The sequence below is a fragment of the Telmatherina bonti genome (assembly GCF_933228915.1).
Source record: "Telmatherina bonti genome assembly, chromosome: 21".
Taxonomy (NCBI): Eukaryota; Metazoa; Chordata; class Actinopteri; order Atheriniformes; family Telmatherinidae; genus Telmatherina; species Telmatherina bonti.
In genome coordinates this window covers 15,594,187-15,613,504 of record NC_136630.1, presented here as the reverse complement: position 1 = coordinate 15,613,504, position 19,318 = coordinate 15,594,187, and the positions used below count along the sequence as shown (strand labels likewise).

The window sequence follows — 19,318 nt, the reverse complement described above, 5'->3', positions numbered from 1 at the left end:
ATCATTTAACAAAAAATGTTGTTGTTTTTTTCTGACAGTGACAGCATTTGGATAATCAAATAAAACTGTACTGACAAACAAAACAATAAATGATTCATTGCAAAAGGAGATGCAGGTTTTGGGGTACTTGTGGTCTTCTAGATAAAAACCAAGAGGACACAAACCAGAGGGTGGTCAAACCCTTAAAAGATAGCAAAAAGTTGTGAAGGTAATAAAGGTGTGCGCCTTAGAAGGGACCAGGTGAACGTCAGATGGCCATGGCCACCAAGACATCCATGTCTACCACACTTGGCCAAAAACATGCCTAGTGAGAAACACACAATAACACGAATCATTGGGGTGAGAAAGCACACGCATGGTGAATACGTTTTCACCATTTTCCTGTGAACAAACATTAGCGAAGCAGCCTGGATTCGCGTCATCAGCTGTGCAAACTGGACGGTAATGTCCTGGCACCGGGTCTGCAGACACCTTGTATCTGGTTACCGCCTGATGACTCAAAGACATGGACTGTTTCCCTTGACTGATAAAATATTAGTTAACATAATGTACTGTGTTAAACTGACAGGTGTGTATTCACGTCTCCCAAGGCAGAGGTTATGTTTTCGGCACCATTGGTTTGTGTCTCTGTCTGTCTGTTAGCAGCATAACTCAAAGCGTTATGGACAGATTTTGATCACATTTTCAGAAAATCTCAGAAATGCAATAAGCAAAAAGGGATTGTATTTTGGGGCTGATACGGACCACCTTCTGTTTGCAATTACAGCTTCTTAATCAACAAATAATACCCATAAAATACCCAGAATCACAAAAAAAGATTACATCATTGTAAATATTAAATGCAGCTAATCCAAATTGTGGCTCACATAGCTTGCCACCATCAGAGAAGATGTGAATTTCTTCAATAACTTTAAGAATATTACAACCATTTCATTCTTATTGGTATCTAAGGGTCAAAAGGTTAAAAACTTCTTTATAAGTGGCATATATTCTGAGTATGGAAGCAGATTCTGATATTAGTTGGAAGTGTGCATAAGGGTGTCGGCATGGGGCTGGAAACTCGGTGGGCTGTTATGCCTTTTGGGATTTTTCTCAGGTGAGTGGGCCTATGGCTTCACAGAGGTCTGTGCTCTCTGGGGGCCTCTAGTTACTATCACTGCTTGGCTATACTGTGCACATTTATACTGTATACAATCATCCTACTCCAACTCAGAAACGGCTATAAAACTGCACCAATGAAGAACATTTTATTTTCTATGTTTAAATACAGATGAAGGAACCTTTTGTTTTAATCAGATTGTCATTGTGTTGAGCTGGTTGTAATGATGTGACTGCAGCTTTTCAGCTTGCTGGTTGAATGTTTGATGTCTGAAGTTTTTATTAACAACTCCATAAAGGACTGTGTGTTGGTGGGTGCACTTCTGTTTTAATGATACATATAACAGAAGCGCTATATGTAATTAGGACTTTTCTTATTTTACTGCATGAAATATTTTGTGGTCTGTTGGATCAAACATACCTCCAAAGGTGGTCTGCTGCCTGAAAAGTGAATCCCTCTGAAGGCTGTATAGTCTCTGATCTGTCTTAGTTGAAAAAAGGTGAGGTTGTCGTTCTTTAAAAGCTGCTTCTTTTCAACCATTCCATTGGATTCTGTGGAGCTAAAACTACTTTAAGGGGTTCTAAAATCCACAGTATTTAATATTGTGTTCTTGAAGCTGATGGTCCTGAGCTACATTAAGATCAGGGCTCCAGACTAACTGGATGTGATTGTACTGGTTTGTCAAATGTTATCATTTGGATGCACCAGCAAAAAGTTTGGTTGCACCCCAATTTTTACAGCACTCAGCAGTTCATTTTAATGATTATCTTTTGATCATAAAACATATAACATCGTGTTATGATCAAGACACTGACATGTCAGTGTGAGGTCCACCCTGATGCCACACGCATAATAAGTGCACCTACACACAGGTGACCACACTTCTGTCAGTAGACGGAGAGCATGTGCCGGAAAACAAGTCAACCAGCTGAAAATCAGACAGAGATTTTTAAAACCCTCGCAGGAAGCATGTGGAAACATTTGTGGTCCAGCAAGAAGCAGCCGGATTATTTTTTCCCGCTTCAGTGTTAGTACATCATGTCCATCACAGGAAAGCTAAACTAGCAGAATCTACCGTTATTGTAGTGATTTTAGAATCGTATCACGACTTAAAATGGATCCAGCATTATTAGTGGGTTTTTTTTCTTTTAATCAACATGTCATCTACATTCTACAACTGCGTAGCATTATATTTCTTCTTCGTGGTTTTTGTTATTTTGCATTTTTTTAATTAACCTGTTAGCCTCTGCTGAACTCCTGGTGGAGACCTGATCCCAGTCAGCGCAGATGACGTGACACAGACGGAGCGCTGCAGTGGTCAAAACATATTAACCTTTCATCCAGCTTTTCAGCTTCACTTTGCTCGGAGACGGTAAAAAAATAAATTAAGGAGGGCGTTACATAACAACAATATGATCAAAGTCCACCATATTCCACATTTTAGAATCGAGTCCCATTTCTGTGTCGTTTTTTTACCGAACGAGATGTCTAATTGGCAATGCAACAACACACAACACGGTGTACAGCTGTGGATTCAAGGTGAGAACCCAGCCACTCTCTTGGCTTTTTATCACGGTGTTATTTTTCTCTGAGCTCGGGTAAGGAAGAAATGAATACTAAATAGGCAGACACACATACAGAAACAGGATTAAAGTCATTCACCTGGACCTGTGAAATATTAGGTGCGCTGCTGCGACTAAGGAAAAAAGCTCATTGTGCTTCACAAATTTTTTCGTTGCAACCCCGTGAATGCAAGTAACTTTTGTCTACATAACAGAATCTTTTTGAGCTCCTGGTATGATACTTTCGAATTTGGCAACACTGTCTGCAACTGAATGAACTGGCAATCATGAGCAACATTTACATGGACAAACATTTCATCTAGCTGACATGTTTACTTGTACACTTTATACAGTGATATGATAGTTTTTAAAATTCATTGGAAGTTAAATTTATTTATTTATTCATTTCTATAAAATAAATCACATAGCCCTGCCTTTTATAATCAGTCACAATATTGTATCTGGTGCAGTATCCACTATGTGAGTCATTTAGTGCATTTTGATGGCAAGTTTAGGTCCCAGAGGCACCTAAAGTCCTGAAAAGACCGTTATGAGCAATTTGGTTGGTGTGACCATGCCTGGCCTTGACCAGATATTTTCCATATAACAGTAGCCTGATCACGCCAGAAGCAATCACAAAATAATCAAAAGGGGTCAAAATGATGAGTTTGGGGATGGTTACAATCTGTTCATCGTCAGCCACGAAAAATTCCTCTGAACAAGCAGTTCAAAGACACCGGAGTAACTACGAAGCATTCAAGTGTCGAGGGATCCAGCTGATAAATTAAACCCATAGGGAACAGCAACACACTTTCATCTTTTTAAAGTGCCTTAACAGCACAGCTGTTTAGATTTAATAGCTGTTGTTTCCCTCAGCTGATTTACGGCTGCCTGGGTAGGCGTGTCAGTTTCCTTGCATTCTGCCTCCTGCACAGTTGTAAGATGGCACTTCACACGTAGAAAGATCCTAACTGGCTCGGTTGATTTCCTAGAAACAGCATCTTACTTCAGTGTTGAACAACAAAAGACCTTTGAATTGCTTCAGTGAATGAATGTGGGTGGCTATTCATGAGCCTGGGGTTGGGCTACTGAGATGTGCATGGAATTACAAGCACTTCTCACTAAGGAAGACTTCTTGCAACTGAGAGGCACGTTGAACAGGCCCTGAGCCAATAGTGTCCCATAGTTCCCCCACAGGCTTCCATTGTGCCCTGCTCCATTTGCCTCTTATGTCCCTACTTCTCAACCAATGAGGCTTCCATAGAGTGAGTGGAATCAGATACATAACAACCTCAAATGGAGGAAATCAAATGATAGATTCATGAGGATGGGCAAACACAAGGTTCGTGCTTGTCTATGTATTCACAAGTGTGCCAGTTTTTTGTGCAACTGCCCATATGCTCATGAATGTGAGCCGACGAGCTGAGTAAACGGAAGAAAGAAACCACAAAAGCGAAGCAAAAATAGATGGTGGAACACAATGACAGAAGGAGCAGGCACAATAACTACAGGGGAAAAGAGAGAGGGAAGGAGAAAGAGGAGGTAAGAAAACAAAAGGAGGAGGTAAAATATGTCTCTATCCTCAATGGACAAAGCTGTTCTTTCAGACTCATTTATGTCTTAACCAAAAGAGCAACAAGCAATGAAAAACACGAGGGGGAGAAACCTTTTATGACTTTCTAGCATGTATGCAACCCAAACTACCTAAAACCTGTGACTGTACCTCACACCCATATTTGCACGCATCATAAAATGAGAGACGAATTGCTGTGGGTGAAATGAGATGCACCTGAAGCCATGTTTTACAGAACATTTCATCATCAGCTAAAACATTTTCTGTTTATTATTACACTCTCGATATGCTGCATTGCACAACTCTAAGGTGTTTCTAAGCATAACAAAAAGGTCAAATTAATTGTTTTTTTTAATTACAAAGGTACAATAAAGAGAACGCCTTATGATTTTTCACCAATAACAACAATGTCATTCGTTGTTAGGCACACAAAAACATAAGAACTTCTAAACCGCAAGAATTTGCAAGTTTTTCAGCCAGTTTGATGGAATAACCTATGTAAACCTAAGCTTTATATTTCCCTAGTATATTCTAATATACTCCATGCAATCTTGTTATATAGTGGTGCTTTATCGTTAGTCTTAAAATAAGAGTTGCAAATGGTAAAAATTTCAATTGATTCATAAAGAAACTCTGGACTGGATAAAAATTTCTTATACTCAATTTCTTATACTTCTTATACTTAACGATAGAAAGAATGCAACTTATTTTATGGTTTGTTTTTTTTTCGGGGGGCGGGGTGTTTTTTTTTTTTTTGTTTTGTTTTTTTATGTAATTTTCATTTCACAATAAAATCTCTTTCTAAATTTGCATATGCTAATGACAGAGATCTGCAGCTGTTAAAGCACAAATTACAACAGCTTTAACCAATAACTCATCTGGATGTTAAAGCATTTGTCATCACTACAAATATATGATATATTAAAACTTCTTTTTTAGTAGATTTATGTTTGGAATCACAAAATCATTTTGCCAGGAACACTTTGCCACGGCTACTGATGTTAACGATCCCACCAAGGAGCTTCTAGTTAAAATAATGACTTCCACATACTAATATAAGGGTTGATATGTTTGAGGGAAACAAATCAAATTTCTTCCCCAAAACTTTCTATTGTACAACAGTTGGCAAAGTATTTTCAGTGGAAATCATTAAATAACCGAAATGAAAAAAAATCTCATTTCAAATTAACTTTGTATTAAATATCAGAGATTTCCAAAATACTAATTTATTATTCATCCCTATACAGCTCAAACATAGTAAGCTGGGAAGATCCGTGCTTTGGTCCCCTCAGAGTACAACCTGTTGTCTCACAAATACATGCAAAATGTGTGGGAAAAGCCCCTCACTTTGATTGATACTTGTTGGAGACTTACCAGAAATACCAGTCCTCTGTGATAATTGTTTATGTTTGAAAGCATTTATTAACAAAAAGCAGCTTTACTAAGTGTGCTTTAGTGTGTGAGGGCTGTGGCCTTTTATAGAATACAGCACAAACAGATGCTTCCTGATGTTCACACAAGGGAGCTGCTCGCTTTGGCAGCTTTCAGCTGTTTGGCAGCTCTTTGGCAAGTGATGTAATTGACTCTGGAGCAGCGGATTATTTAGCAGGAGGAGTCTGAGGACTGTCTACGGCCATATAAAGCCAGCTGCACTGAAACTATTTTGCCCAAAGATTAAGAATAAAATGTCACTTGATCATTGTTTGTGGCTGCAATCGATGCTGCTGATGCATCCAAATGATAAACAAGAGGATTAGTGTGCAGTCAACTGGAACTGCTGTCCAAACATATAACCCATACAAGAAATGGGAAGAAATTTAGGTTTCAGATCTCAAATTAACAGCTTGTCAGTGCCAATTTATAGTAAATCCACATATGGGAGGCTAAAATGCGATCAAATGAAAATTGAACTTATGAGAGAAGAGTAAAAAGACTATTTTCTGTACAGTTATAGTCAGTACTCATCATTAAACTCGCATCCTGCCCCACCCACATCTGAAAAAGAATTTTGCAGGAAACATATTCTTTATGGAAAGAACAGTCATCGAGCCTTCCTGTTTTACACATTTCAAAATATGCTAAATGCACAGCTTCCCTGCTTTCTACCCTCCATCTCCTTCAAGCCTTTCCCTCACTTAGCCCTCTCCATCTGCTTTCTCTCTCTTCTCACAGCTCCCACTCTGCATTCTACTGCTTTGTTATGCTCTCCGCATTTGAGTCCTTCACATCCATCCTCTTTAACTTTGTTGTTTTTCAAAGCTTTTCTCCTCTATACTCCCGTTTCTATTCCACTTCCACTTGTCCTCTGATACCTTCTTCTCTTCCTTGCATGCATCCTATGTCCCCTCTTTGCCTGCTTCATCTTCTCCTCTCTCACCTCCCTATCTCCCTGCAGCGTGAAAGCTGTACCTGTGAGATTCTGCTAAATAGAATGTGTGGCCTTGCTATATCTGATTCCTCTAGACAGGAGGTGAAAGTTAACCTTTCTCCCTGCTCAACACCTTACCGGCGACTGTTATTTGTTTTTTATAAAATAACTATGCTGTCCTTGGTCACAGCACACATTACAGAGCTGTAGCATTCCAACTTGGGCAAAATGGAGCCCTGCCTTTAATGGCAGTTCAACCACTTTGTAAGAAAGGAGAAAAAAAAACAGAAAAAAGACCTTCTCGGGAGGTAAGATTCATATCGGATTAGTGCACAATTGAAAGATAAAGATGAGAGGGGTGAAGAAACTAAGAATATCCCTTGATATCAGGCTGTGCTAATGAATACATTAATATTAAGCTCCTGGAGTATCCATTTTTCCATGTGGCTACAGAAGGAAAATGTATATGACCTCAGGGAATGAGCTGTAACAAAGCATATCAGTAAAACAAAGTTTCTCTAACCAGGCACAGGTAATAGCTGGTTACTACAGGGAAACACCATTCTTACTGCCAGAAAGATCCAAGGACTCCTCTGATGTACTTAACACAAGTTCCAAATACGTTACACAACTTCACACACTCAAACACCGCCATTAACCCATTAAGGGAACTTACGTGTTCGGAAGCGATGGTGTGGGCGTGTGGATGGGCCTTTTCCCGGGCGCCCATGATTCCAGCGTGATGTGGGCTTCATCGGAGCTGCCGGCTGGGAGGTGGTCTGCTGTACCTTAAAAGTGTTCTTCACAATTACTGTAGTTGTGGTGGAGGATGTGGTGGTGATAGTGGGAGAAGTCTGTCCAGGCTTTGAGTTGGCAGCTCCATTACGTCCGTTACCGGCACTACCGCTTCCTTTTCTGACAGTACTGCGAGGGGTGACCTCCTTACCACTGGGTGGTGGGGTTAGTCGGGTGGCATGAGTAGCAGAAGTAGTGACCACAGTCCCACTAATACGGGTGCCAACACGGTTATGCAAATGTGGGGCACGATTGCCGTCTCCACTGGCACTGCTGCCATTTGCCGAGTGGTTTGCTGGCGGTCCCGATCGAGTTCTTGGCGCTGGGGCGGTACCATCCGCCGCTAGCGGTGTAGTAGTTGACACCATTGCTGTAGATGCAGCTAAAGTTGTGGTGGCGGTGGAAATGTCAGGTCCCTTGGGCATGGCACTGGGTTTTGAGAGAAATATAGGATCTTGTCCGATGCTACCTTTAGGGTCCACCAGATCGGTGGGGACATAGTCTTGGACAGAGCCCACCACAATCCATTTTAACAGCATAAGGCTGAGTCCCAGTCCCACAAAGCCCATGACCAGCGGCACAGCACAAAGCCAAGTCTGCTGGCGAGGCCACACAGCACAAGGGCCACAGCGAAGAGGGCCTGGGGCTCGAGGAGATGCTTGTTCAGCCCCTGGCTCCTCCAGCGTCATGGCCGCTAGAGTGCTTGCACCAGACCGCTCACTCATCCTGCAGGAGATTTGTGTCTCTTACACGGCTTGGGAGGTCAAACAGGTGTCCGGCAGACACAGGGACATATGCGAGGAAGGAGATGGGGTGCAAAAGGAAAGCTGTGCATCTTAAACAAATACACTCACAATGCCTTGCCTATACACTTCCATGCACAAGTGTAAAACATGAACTCACAAGCACCCACAGGCAGAGCACACACAATCCACTCACAGTCACTTACTAATTAAAAGCTGGCACTGCACTCAGATGCATTCACAAGCAACATAACCTACACTCCCTCTGGCGGACAACAAACCAAACACACACACACTCATGTGCGCACACAGCAATGCACGAAAACATTCACACTTCCACAGGAGCCCACAGGTTATGAACAGGTGACTTCTGCAGGTTGGAAGAGGGTTGGCACGCGCGCCTCGCTGTAGTTGCACGTTAACGAAGCGATGATAAATCCCAGGGATGCTTCACTTCTGTGTTAAAAATGCGTCGCGAAAAAAAGGAACGGAGGATGGTATCGATCCGTTGCGTTGTGAGCTTCAGACTGGAGCTGTAAATCCATGTGCGTGTGAGCGTGCTTGGACCATCAACCCAGGCTACGACAGCACCCTGCTCCAGTGTCAGAGGGTTGGTTTTCGGCCGCATGAGGTCCTTAAAATATCAAACCAAAGATTGTTCCTCCGCCGATGTGCAGACTCTTAGATTTCATATGAGTTCATTTTTACCTTGCTTGCGTTTTCATCCCCACTTTGTCTCTGCAGTCTGCTTCAAGTTTGCCTCTTGGAAAAAAGAAAGGAAAAAAAAGCCCAGAAACGGCCACCCGTTTGGTCACCCTCAGCTGGCGGTAATCCAAGCCGGTGAAAACCACAAAACTGCAACGAGGCAGGGCAGAAGGGGATCTGATGCGATCTGCCAATGAGATTTGAGTGATGTTGTTGTTGGCTGGTACCTTGGGAAGCGGGCTAAATCCAATTGATCCAGGTCCAATCCCTGCGCCGACCACCCCACTCTGACTTCGCGTAATGACAGCTTTGTGTCACCAGAGCTGTCTCTCTCTGCAGGCAGTTACTCTGACGGCAGTTTCCGTATTACTCTTGGAGAAGGGGGGAGGAGTAGAAGAAAAAAGAAGCCCCCACAATTCGTTTACCTTCACTGCATTCCCACAGTGGTGCAGGCAGCAGAAGAGGAGACGGAGTAAAGCCAGACTGGGGTAAGAGAGAGAGAGAGGGAGAGGGCTGCTGCTCTGAAAAAAATGATGCGGCGGCTGTTCTTGGAGGCTGCAGACTGGGGAGAGAGGAGGAGGAAGGAGGGGAGGGGAGGCTCCCTCAGTCCGCTGTAAGTGATGTGAATTCCAGGGCTCCCGTCTCACCAGACGCTCTCCTCCGGTTCATCTCCGTGCGCACTCCTCCAAAGTGACTGCTCCTGTGCCTCCACCTAAACTCCGCGGATGTAGGTGTGCGCTGACTCACCCATCAGCCACAAAGAGAGAGAAAGAGACAAGAGAAATATTCCTGTAGAATGAAGCAGGGGGGGGGGGGGGGAACAAGAGAAAGAGCAGAGATGCGTCCTGGCTAAGCTCTGCTCTGCAGCAGATGCAGATAGGAGGCAGAGGAAGGAGGAGGAGGCAGCAGCAGCAGCAACAGCATCAGCAGCAGGAGCAGCAGCGGCGGCACGCCTCACACACACACACACACACACACACAGGAGAGGAGAGGCGCTGCCATAGACACACCCCATGGGAGCGGTGAGACTGAGGGAGGGAGAGAAAGGGATGGGAGGAGAAGAAGCACCACCCGATGTCTCTCACCAGCGGCACACAAGAACAAACCAAACACCAGGGCTCATCATTTATTGGCGAGTTCGAGCACTACTTCAACTTGATGCTTCCGTGGGCTGTGGATGAATCCCCTGATTTTACAGTTCACGTGGGATCATGTGGGACTACGGCTTTAGGCTCAGAGTCAGACAGGTTTTATGAGCAGGGTAACAAATGACTGGACAAATGGTTTTGTAAAGCTCGTGAAATGTGGCAGCAATACCTGAATGTGGCTGTTAAAGAAGAAGGTAAGTAGGGATAAAAAAATGAACATAAATGAGGAAGATTGGGTAGATTGAGGCCGAATTGTGCGGAACTGAGCTGTGTTTTGACGTTTGTTCCCTTTTTAAAAGCATTTCTGGACCTGTAGTTGCCAAAATTTTGGTCAGGCTAGGCAGTATGGATTTTGTCCTTTTGTGCATGGATAATTGTCTCCTTTAACCCCATTAGGACCACACATGTTGACCTGAATTTGTCAAACTATTTCTGCACCCTAACTGAGACCAGTTTAGAGGCAACATAAGTAATTTTTCCAGCCCATTAGGTTGCATGGTTATTTTGGATTCCTAGGAAGAAAAAAAAAGCCCAGACTGACAAATGACAGTCAAAGTATTTAAAGACAAGTTTAACTTTTTTGCTGGGTTCAGAAATAATAGGCCATCTTCTTTCCTGGTTTCTTTAAGATAAGTCAGGCTGCAGCCTTATTAAAGAGTGCCGTACACTTCCTCACAACATTTTCCATTATCAAAGAAAAATGAAGTGAAGTCAGGAGTTGAAGAATATTCTTTGGAAACGGAGCCTTATAATAAACCACAAATACTGCTGACTTCAGGCTGTGCATTGAGTGTTTTTGTACTGTGTGACAATGGAACTGAAAAAATTAAATAAATAAAAAAAACTGGTGGAGAATGAGGAAAAAGTTGAGATAAAGTGGTAAAATGAAGTCAGGTGGGAGACAGGAGAATGAGGAAATAATACTGTCTGGTTTTTCTTTCTTTCTTTTTTTGCCACCTGATAATATAAGCATTTGCTACATCTGGTTCATGATCCAACACCCCCCCACCCCCACCCCCCACCACCACCACCACCAATCGTTCCTAAAAAGTTCCAACCGGATCAATTACAAGTTATACGGTTTGCAGCTGATGGCAACCACTTCAAACTTCTCACATTCCCTGTAATGATGCCATCTTAAATTAAATATTTTTTTTACAACAATTTGGATAATACCCTGAAGTTGGTTCTCCCTACTGAATTTCATAAGTAAAAGGGAGAAGTAATTTAATATTTCCATGCTTATTTTGACATATATCACATTTTTATAGGGGCTTTGCTCCTGTCTGTGGTGAGTCTGACTGCATTGTTTACTTGCTTTTGGTGCACAGAGGTAATGTCCTCTGAAGATTCTTTTGAAGCTGACAGGCTAGTGACAGTCGTTCCCTCCCATGAATTTTTAGCACTGCTTTCACCCCTCTAAAGCATATGAAGATCTTAAGAATAAATTATTCAAAGCTTTGCAATATTGGCTTCCATTTTTATAAAACTTTTAGGAGTTGGAGGAAAGTTTCCTTCAGATTTTACCACATAACTGTAAAACTAAGGCGATCTTTACGTTTAAGACATAACACATAGTTGTAAGTTTTTTTGCTTTTAATTTCAAATCATCGAACTATCTTGCATTAAAAAGAAGTGAGAATTTATAGAGGAACATGCATGCATTAACCGTGCGCCAGTTTCCATAAAGTTTTAAAATGCATAATAAATTTGTACCATGTGTAGTTGAACTTAAACTACAAATGAAGATAGGAAGTAATAGTTTTGTTGTTGTTGTTTTTGTTGTTGTTGCTGGTTCTGGTGACAAATTACCCTTTATTCTCTTTTATTTGTCTAATAACTGTGTTTCAGACTCCCTGAATACTGCAGCCAATGACCCAGTCAGGTGTCTGCAATGCCCCAAGTTCCTCCCTGAGAAGCATGCAATACACTTCCACTGTCTAGAGGGATCCATTAAGGTCAATGCCTTTGATAAATGTTCACTGACGTACGTTAAAAGTTCATCTTGTTGCTATTCCACTTACCCTGCTGTGTGAGAGTTGTCTGTAGAAGGAGATATCATTTCATCTGTTCCATTCCCCTGAGTGCCAGCTGGTCCAAGAATATTTATATCCTCACAGACAGATGCAGACAAGGGCACTGGAAGTAGTAAGGCCAAGGGCCCGGTTATCCGCTTTTTCACACCCCTTTTCCCACTTTGGTTTTAGTTACACATCTCTGCTTTCCTATTTCTTTTTCAGGGCTGTTGTTTTCATTCTCTGAGTCTTTTTTTTTCTTCTGCAGAAGCATGAACAGCGCCATCATTGAATTATTAAATTTACTGTTACCTGGTGAAAATCTTTTTTTTTTTTTTTTTTCCGTTTTACATCCCAGTGAATATATCATGCAGTCATATTGTTAGTTATCCTGTTTTATAAGTCTCTTGGACATTTTTTTTCTATTCATTCCAACAAAGTGGACCAGTATGCCTCCAGAGGATGAAGATATGCATGAAATCTTCACTAAGAAGTGCACTCCCGGCTGAGTCGACTATTTGCCATCGTTCCCCTATTCTCTTTCACCACATTTTTCTTTCTATTCCCTCCACTGTCAAATAAGATCCTAAGAGGAAAAAAAAAGAAGGATATAATTGTTATGGGTCATTTCCTGCCTTAGGCATCTCCTATAACACCACTGGTATTTTTTTCAGATAAGCTGCTGGCATCGAGTTAAATAATAAGCATCCTGACTTTGTAATAATAATTACAATAACAACAGCAATAATTACAAATTAGATTTATACAGCGCTTTTCAATGCACTGTTGGCATAAATGCTGGTGACCTTTATCACAGTACTGATTTTAACCATGTGCATGGTTTTAAAAATCAGTGTCCCATCTCAGTGCTTCTTTTTTGCTGCATACACATCTCCTGAGAGCTACTGTTTAACAAGACTGACCTGCACAACTCCCTTGGATGAATAATTGTGTGCCCATCCAGGAAGAGATTTGTTGCTCCTGTTGAAATGCCTAATCTTTTTCTCCACCATGCAGAAGAACAACATTTGTACAGTTTCTTCATGCCTAATTGGGCTTACTGTCCATAAAAAGCTAAAGACCGGCAGACAACTACTACTTCTTAAATGAAAATAAATCCAGCATTTCATAATGATGTGCCACTTTCCTTGCTTTATTCTTATGGCTCCCTGCACATGTGTGGAGCCTGTAAAGGTGAATGCCGTCTTCAGTTGTCTCCAATCCACCTCTGTGAAAAAAAGATGTGTGCTTAATGGGGGTTGCTGGTTTCTACCAGTGGCTCTGTGGGCAGGACAGATTAATGTGTCGGGTAGGTAGCTTTTTGTTACTGCTGAACTCCAAAAAAAAACGACTTTTGCAAAGAACAGATGGTGTCTTCCTCAGGCTACGGGAATAATTAACTGGTTAAACGTTGTTGTGGATGTACACTTCGGCTCTTCAGCTATTGAAATCCAAGGTGGTCATTTGAAACATCTAACAGGATCCCTCAGGATGTCGCCTCTGTAGATACCACAGTTAGTCTTGGAATTTCTGGACTCGTAGGTGATGCTACATTTCCGTCCCTGGCCTTCAACCCAGAGTTAAATTAGCACATGAGAGAGTTAATCAGGAGAATCCCCCTTGCACCGGCTTGCTGCATTTTGTTCATCCACTTTGAAATCCCAGCACTTGTGGGATCAATGCACTTGCAAATACACCACAGATCCTGTTCACAGGGAAGTTTCCATTTAAAAGTCAGATGGGTTACCTGTCAGAGCAGAACCCAGACGCGAGGGTGCAAAGAGCCTTGTTAGGCAATATGTCCTCTTCTGAAGAAGAGCCAGAAATCTTTCAGGCTGAATCTCAAGAAAGACAGAGAGCTGAGGCAGGCCAGTTCAATAAAATGAACTTTACTTTTGTGACATTATAACAAGATGGAACAAGTTAGATCAGTTCTGGGGGGGCTGGAACATATCCAGCAACTACCAGGTGAGAGGCAGGGTACACCGTGGACATGTCGCCAATCCATCACAGGCAAAACAGGACTGTTCTCTAGTAGAGAACACACTCAATGGGTCCCCACTTTATCCCTTGTGTGTACTCCCAGGTCAAAAGCCACTATTTTACCCAGTGTGCTTTTTCACTGTGTAAACAGAAAAATATCCAACTTTTCTGCTACGTTCTCAGTTACAGTTTATCAGATGTGACAGCAAATATCCTTAAAGAAGCAGACACAGCCAAGTGTTGACTAGTTCTATCAATGCTACTTCTGTCTGTTTAATTTCAGACGTAGATCAGAAAAAGCAGCGTGGAGAAACATTAAGCAGGATCCAGAGCGCTGTCCATGGTGCTGATTCTGCAAGCAATGATATCAAATTCTCCACAAAAGTCATACTGTTCCATTTCAACAGACTAACGAATGACGAAAGCCACTTCATGAAATAATACGCATATTTAAGCAGTTAAAAATTAGCCTGTATTACATTTTAACCACCAATGAATGGAAATAATATCAATATAGTTCTAGGCATCAGTGTTCTTCCAAATGCATCTTAGAAAGTAAGTCTTAAGTATCTTATCACCGCGGTGCAGCCGGCAGACCTTGTTACAGCTGTAGCTGTAATTAAGTCTCAAGTTAAGACACATCAGTAATTAGCTGTGTATGTTCTAAATTTAAAATCTGCAAAGTCACAAGTCTCCAAATGGGATCAGCTGTTCTCAGTTGCTTCTCTCAGAAGCAACGGACATGCAGCTTCCCAGATCACGTTTACAAAAGCTTTTTCATTTCATGATGGTAAAAGTTGGTGGGGGTGATGTGCAGTAAAAAAATACTGTTTACAGACAGGTTGGCTGTGCCAGTTGCAATATATTACATTATATGTATGTATGTAACAGCTTAGAGATCCGTGTTTTCTGTTCCAAACACTGAGAATTCAGGTATATGTGTGATGCTTAATGCTGTTTTAAATGCAAAATGTTTTTCCTTTAATGGCTTTGATGCCAAAAGTTTCTACTTTCTTTTTGTTATTTACAGTTATTATTTATTTATGTTGTTTTTATTATTATTATTATTATTATTATTATTATTATTATTATTATTATTATTAAGTGGAAGTGTCACACCAACAAGCACTAATCTAAGCTCCAGTGAGTGACAAATGGATATTCTCTTCGCAGCCATTTAGTGTTTTTAAAGGTGGAGTATGTAAGATTTTCAATATTTTCAAAATAAATGAACTAAAAAAATAACTACAATCATAATTAGATAGTTTTTTAAACCTGTAGGTTCCAGTCTGTCCATATTTGATGCGTTAATAAATTACAAGTTTAATTAATGACAAAGACCTTTTTTTTTTAACCAGTAAAAAAAAGTGCTTTTTGTCATTTGTCATTAATTAAACTTGTAATTTAGTAACGCACCAAATATGGACAGACTGGAACCTACAGGTTTAAAAAACTATCTAATTATGATTGTAGTTATTTTTTTAGTTCATTTATTTTGAAAATATTGAAAATCTTACATACTCCACCTTTAAAAACACTAAATGGCTGCGAAGAGAATATCCATTTGTCACTCACTGGAGCTTAGATTAGTGCTTGTTGGTGTGACACTTCCACTTAATAATAATAATAATAATAATAATAATAATAATAATAATAAAAACAACATAAATAACTAATAACTTCAAAAAAAACTATCTAATTATGATTGTAGTTATTTCTTTAGTTCATTTATTTTGAAAATATTGAAAATCTTACATACTCCACCTTTAAGGGTTGGTTCTCTATATAAACAGCATTATTTTTGAACAGTACATTTAAAAGTACTATTTCCTTTCTTATCTGTTGTTTAACTTGATGGCCTTGATCTTATCTGACCGTAAATGGAAAGAGCAGTGATATGCCTCTGTATTCTCGTATCACACATTTTAAGACAAATGTTTCCAAAATAAAATAAAATAAAATGTGACTTTTCCAAGGTTTTCTTTGAGATCTTTCACCCCTGTGAAAGGATTAAAAATAAGTCAAAATAAAAAAAATTAAAAAAAATACTGTAAACTTATGCAAAATAAAAATTGCAGCTAAGCAAAAGAACTTAGTTTTCAAAAAACGGAACTTTAAAAATGCTGTTGAAGAACAAAATCAAATCCTGAGCACCATTAATTCAAGCTTCAGGATGTCATCATATATTGATGTTCCCACATTTTCATTTTCCTCAGAGAATAATTTGGGAAACACTAACCTTTATGTTTTATTCAAACGCCTGATACATAATACATGACATCTTGTGTGATTAGTGACTGTGTGTGCATCCATGCGTGTATTTCATGGGTTCCTTTTAATTGGCTAGAGAATAAAGCCCTCTGACCGGCATCACATACTGGTGACATAATGACAAATACTGGATGAAGAATAAAATCGAGGGGTGCCACATAAAACCGGTCTAATGCTGTGCTTAAAGGGGGTTGTTCCCCATCTTTGAAGTGCAGTTACATGAGCTACTAATCTGTTGGTAGTGTGTTGCATGCAATAGATTACAGAATAAATAAGCTGCATGAAAATCTACCGCTGGTAATATGTGCATGATCAACAATTTCAGCCAGCTAAGAAAAAAAAAGTAATCCCCCATTCAAACAGCAAGACTTTCATCTGAAGAATACTGTCCCCCTCAGCCACAATCACTGTCATTTTGTGACATTTGGTCCATTTGAATCAGAAAAGGTAAAAATCACAGTTTTTGCCGAGCAGTTTGATGGTTGTGAGGATAGCAGAAGTGGATATAACAGCTGCAGTTCCCCACCAGGCAGCTGATGGAGAGGTGTCATGTTAAAATAAAATACAGTAAACATATTTTTAACACATTAAAATGATCTTGCCATATTTAGGTGGCCCTTTTTTATCTAAAATACGCTTTGCAGCTGAAGTCTCAAGATTGCACAAACTAAAGTGGAATACCACCATGACAGATAAGTACCTCAAATGACCACATTTCAAAGGCACCAAACTACCCCCAACATGGATTCATTCTGAGCAAACTGGGAGAAATATGTAACCTGTTTCCCTGGCGAATAATAGTGCAGACCCACATTCCCCTGCAGGCCCTGCTTGAGGTGACTCATTTTGCTGTGATGTTATCAAATATACACTCAAATTATTTTGAGCTGGGAAGTGACTGTGTTCATCTGACTAAACAAATTAGACACAAACAGTGAGATATGCAGCGCACCGATCTGACTTGTGTTTCAGACTCAGCCCACACTCAAATGACCACGGCTTCTTTTATCCCCCTGATACATCAAATCCACAGCGTTCCAGAACAGACACGCACTGTTTGACAGGCTGTAGGTGGATTTTTACAGGATTTTTTAGTTTTTTAGTTTGTTTGTTTTTCTCTGAAAACATTAATGCATTTACAATCCGCTTCCATTTAATCACTTTTATCTAAACCGACTTAAAAGTAACAAACAGTTTTTATGCTTCAAACAGCCATCATGAACACAAAGTAAAATAATTACATTTTTATTTATAACCATATTTTACTACCTGTGTTACAAAGTGACTAAAAGGAATAAAAAAAAATTTAAAAAAAAGTAAAACAGACAAAAATGAAAATTAACGGCGACGACAGATGTAAAAAAAAAAACTACTGAAGAAAAACAAAAACAAGCTGCAAATCCAAAATCAGTCTGATGAATAAAAGTATGAGGCTACTTAACAAAATAGCCACACCAGCAGCTTCCAGCATGAGTAGGCCAATAGAACAGCGGGCAAAATGTTCAAATGTTACCAACAAAAAACAGCTGCTGAACAATTAGCGCATGCAAGCTATTATGACCCTGTCTTTGTTGCACGCACAGAGGAAGCTCTTGCTCTCACGTTACTACTGTTTATACCTGAGGACAGTAAAACTATGTAATGCTGCTGCTGAGTCTTAGCTTTGATTCAAAGTGACATTTCACACATACAATGAGCAACCTGGTTCACACTGTGGCTCAAGGAAGGCCTAATCTCAGTGTGCATCACATCTTCAGCTACATTAAACCTGTCATGTCACCTAAGTGGCACACTGCTGCACACGGTGATAAAAACCCAGACAGATATGAACCTGCATGAGCCTACATGTTCCTGTGTGAGATCAAAGTATTATAAAGGTAAAATTACTCATGTCTTGTCAAAGGTATTTTATGTAAAAATGCATTATCTGAAAAAAAAAAAAAAACAAGAAAGAAAATAAGTTTTGAAATAATCACTGTTTTAATTGGAATACTGCTGATTACCTGTTTATTCCAACGCAGTGTCATGAGGGGGCTTGAGCCTTTCCCAGCATCTGTTCACCCTCGACAGGTTGTAAGTCCTTTGCAGGGAATGCACAGAGCAACAAATAACCACTTGGGAGAATTTTAGAGAAACAAATTGACTTTCCATGCATGTTTTTGAACTCAGGGAGGAAGCCAGAGTACATGGAGAGGACAGATAGATACATAGAGAGAATATTGAGCCTCCTCACAGAAAGGTACAAGCCGATGTTGAAACCATGAACCTTCTTCCTGTGAAGCAATAAATGTTTATTTAGAGCTTCAGAAAGTCCATTTACCTTTACAGACTACAGTAGCTGTGCACCAGTTGTATTATTGAAAATATATATTACTAAATCTAAAGACAGAAATAAACAAATGTTTACTTGAAAAAAATATAAGTTGTATTTTCTTTTTCTCACTTATGTTCAAATGTGTATACCCTTTGGTGTTTTGTCATGTTATTGGAGTAAACACCATGCATATAAAACTAAAACCTTAAGCAAAGTCTGATGAGGAAGTGGTTGCCCATTAGCAGCTCCTTTACAGAAAAAAACACACAAATCTCACATGTGAAAAACACATAAACCTCATGTGACTCACATGTGAGTCACATGAGAACCTCATTTGCAATGCATGTGATCAAATTCAAATTCAAATTTAAATTTATTTCTATAGTAGCCCACTTTAAAAAAAGCCCCTGATGGCCAAAGTACTTCACAGTATCACCTGCATCACAGATAAAAAAAAATAAAATAAAAAAAAAAGAAACAGTCATCATAGATTTAATAATCACAAATAAGATTAGCAACCCAATATAACTACTAATAAAATAACAGTAAAAGTAGCAAGCCAAGGAATACCCCATATTTCAGCTAGTGTTGAGGCAGGGAATGAAAGACTGAGTGTGAAGGAGGGGCTGCAGACACTAACATATAGTAGAACCTACAGCAGGGGTAGGCAAGTTTGGTACTGGAAAGCCACAGTCCTGCATGTTTTTCTGCAGGGAAACATAAAAAACCCTGAAGGATTAGG

General features: G+C 40.2%; 1 protein-coding gene across 1 annotated transcript in view; it reads right to left on the bottom strand.

Moving 5' to 3' along the window:
- The window catches only part of nrg3b (neuregulin 3b), a gene marked incomplete at both ends in the record, with an annotated part of 214,894 nt that extends 206,772 nt beyond the window's left edge, over positions 1-8,122 (bottom strand). The window contains one exon of the mRNA XM_079261462.1: positions 7,279-8,122. Within this exon, the coding sequence (XP_079117588.1) occupies positions 7,279-8,122 (844 nt within the window). The remainder of the gene's footprint in view (positions 1-7,278) is intronic.
- Between the last annotated feature and the right edge of the window lie 11,196 nt (positions 8,123-19,318).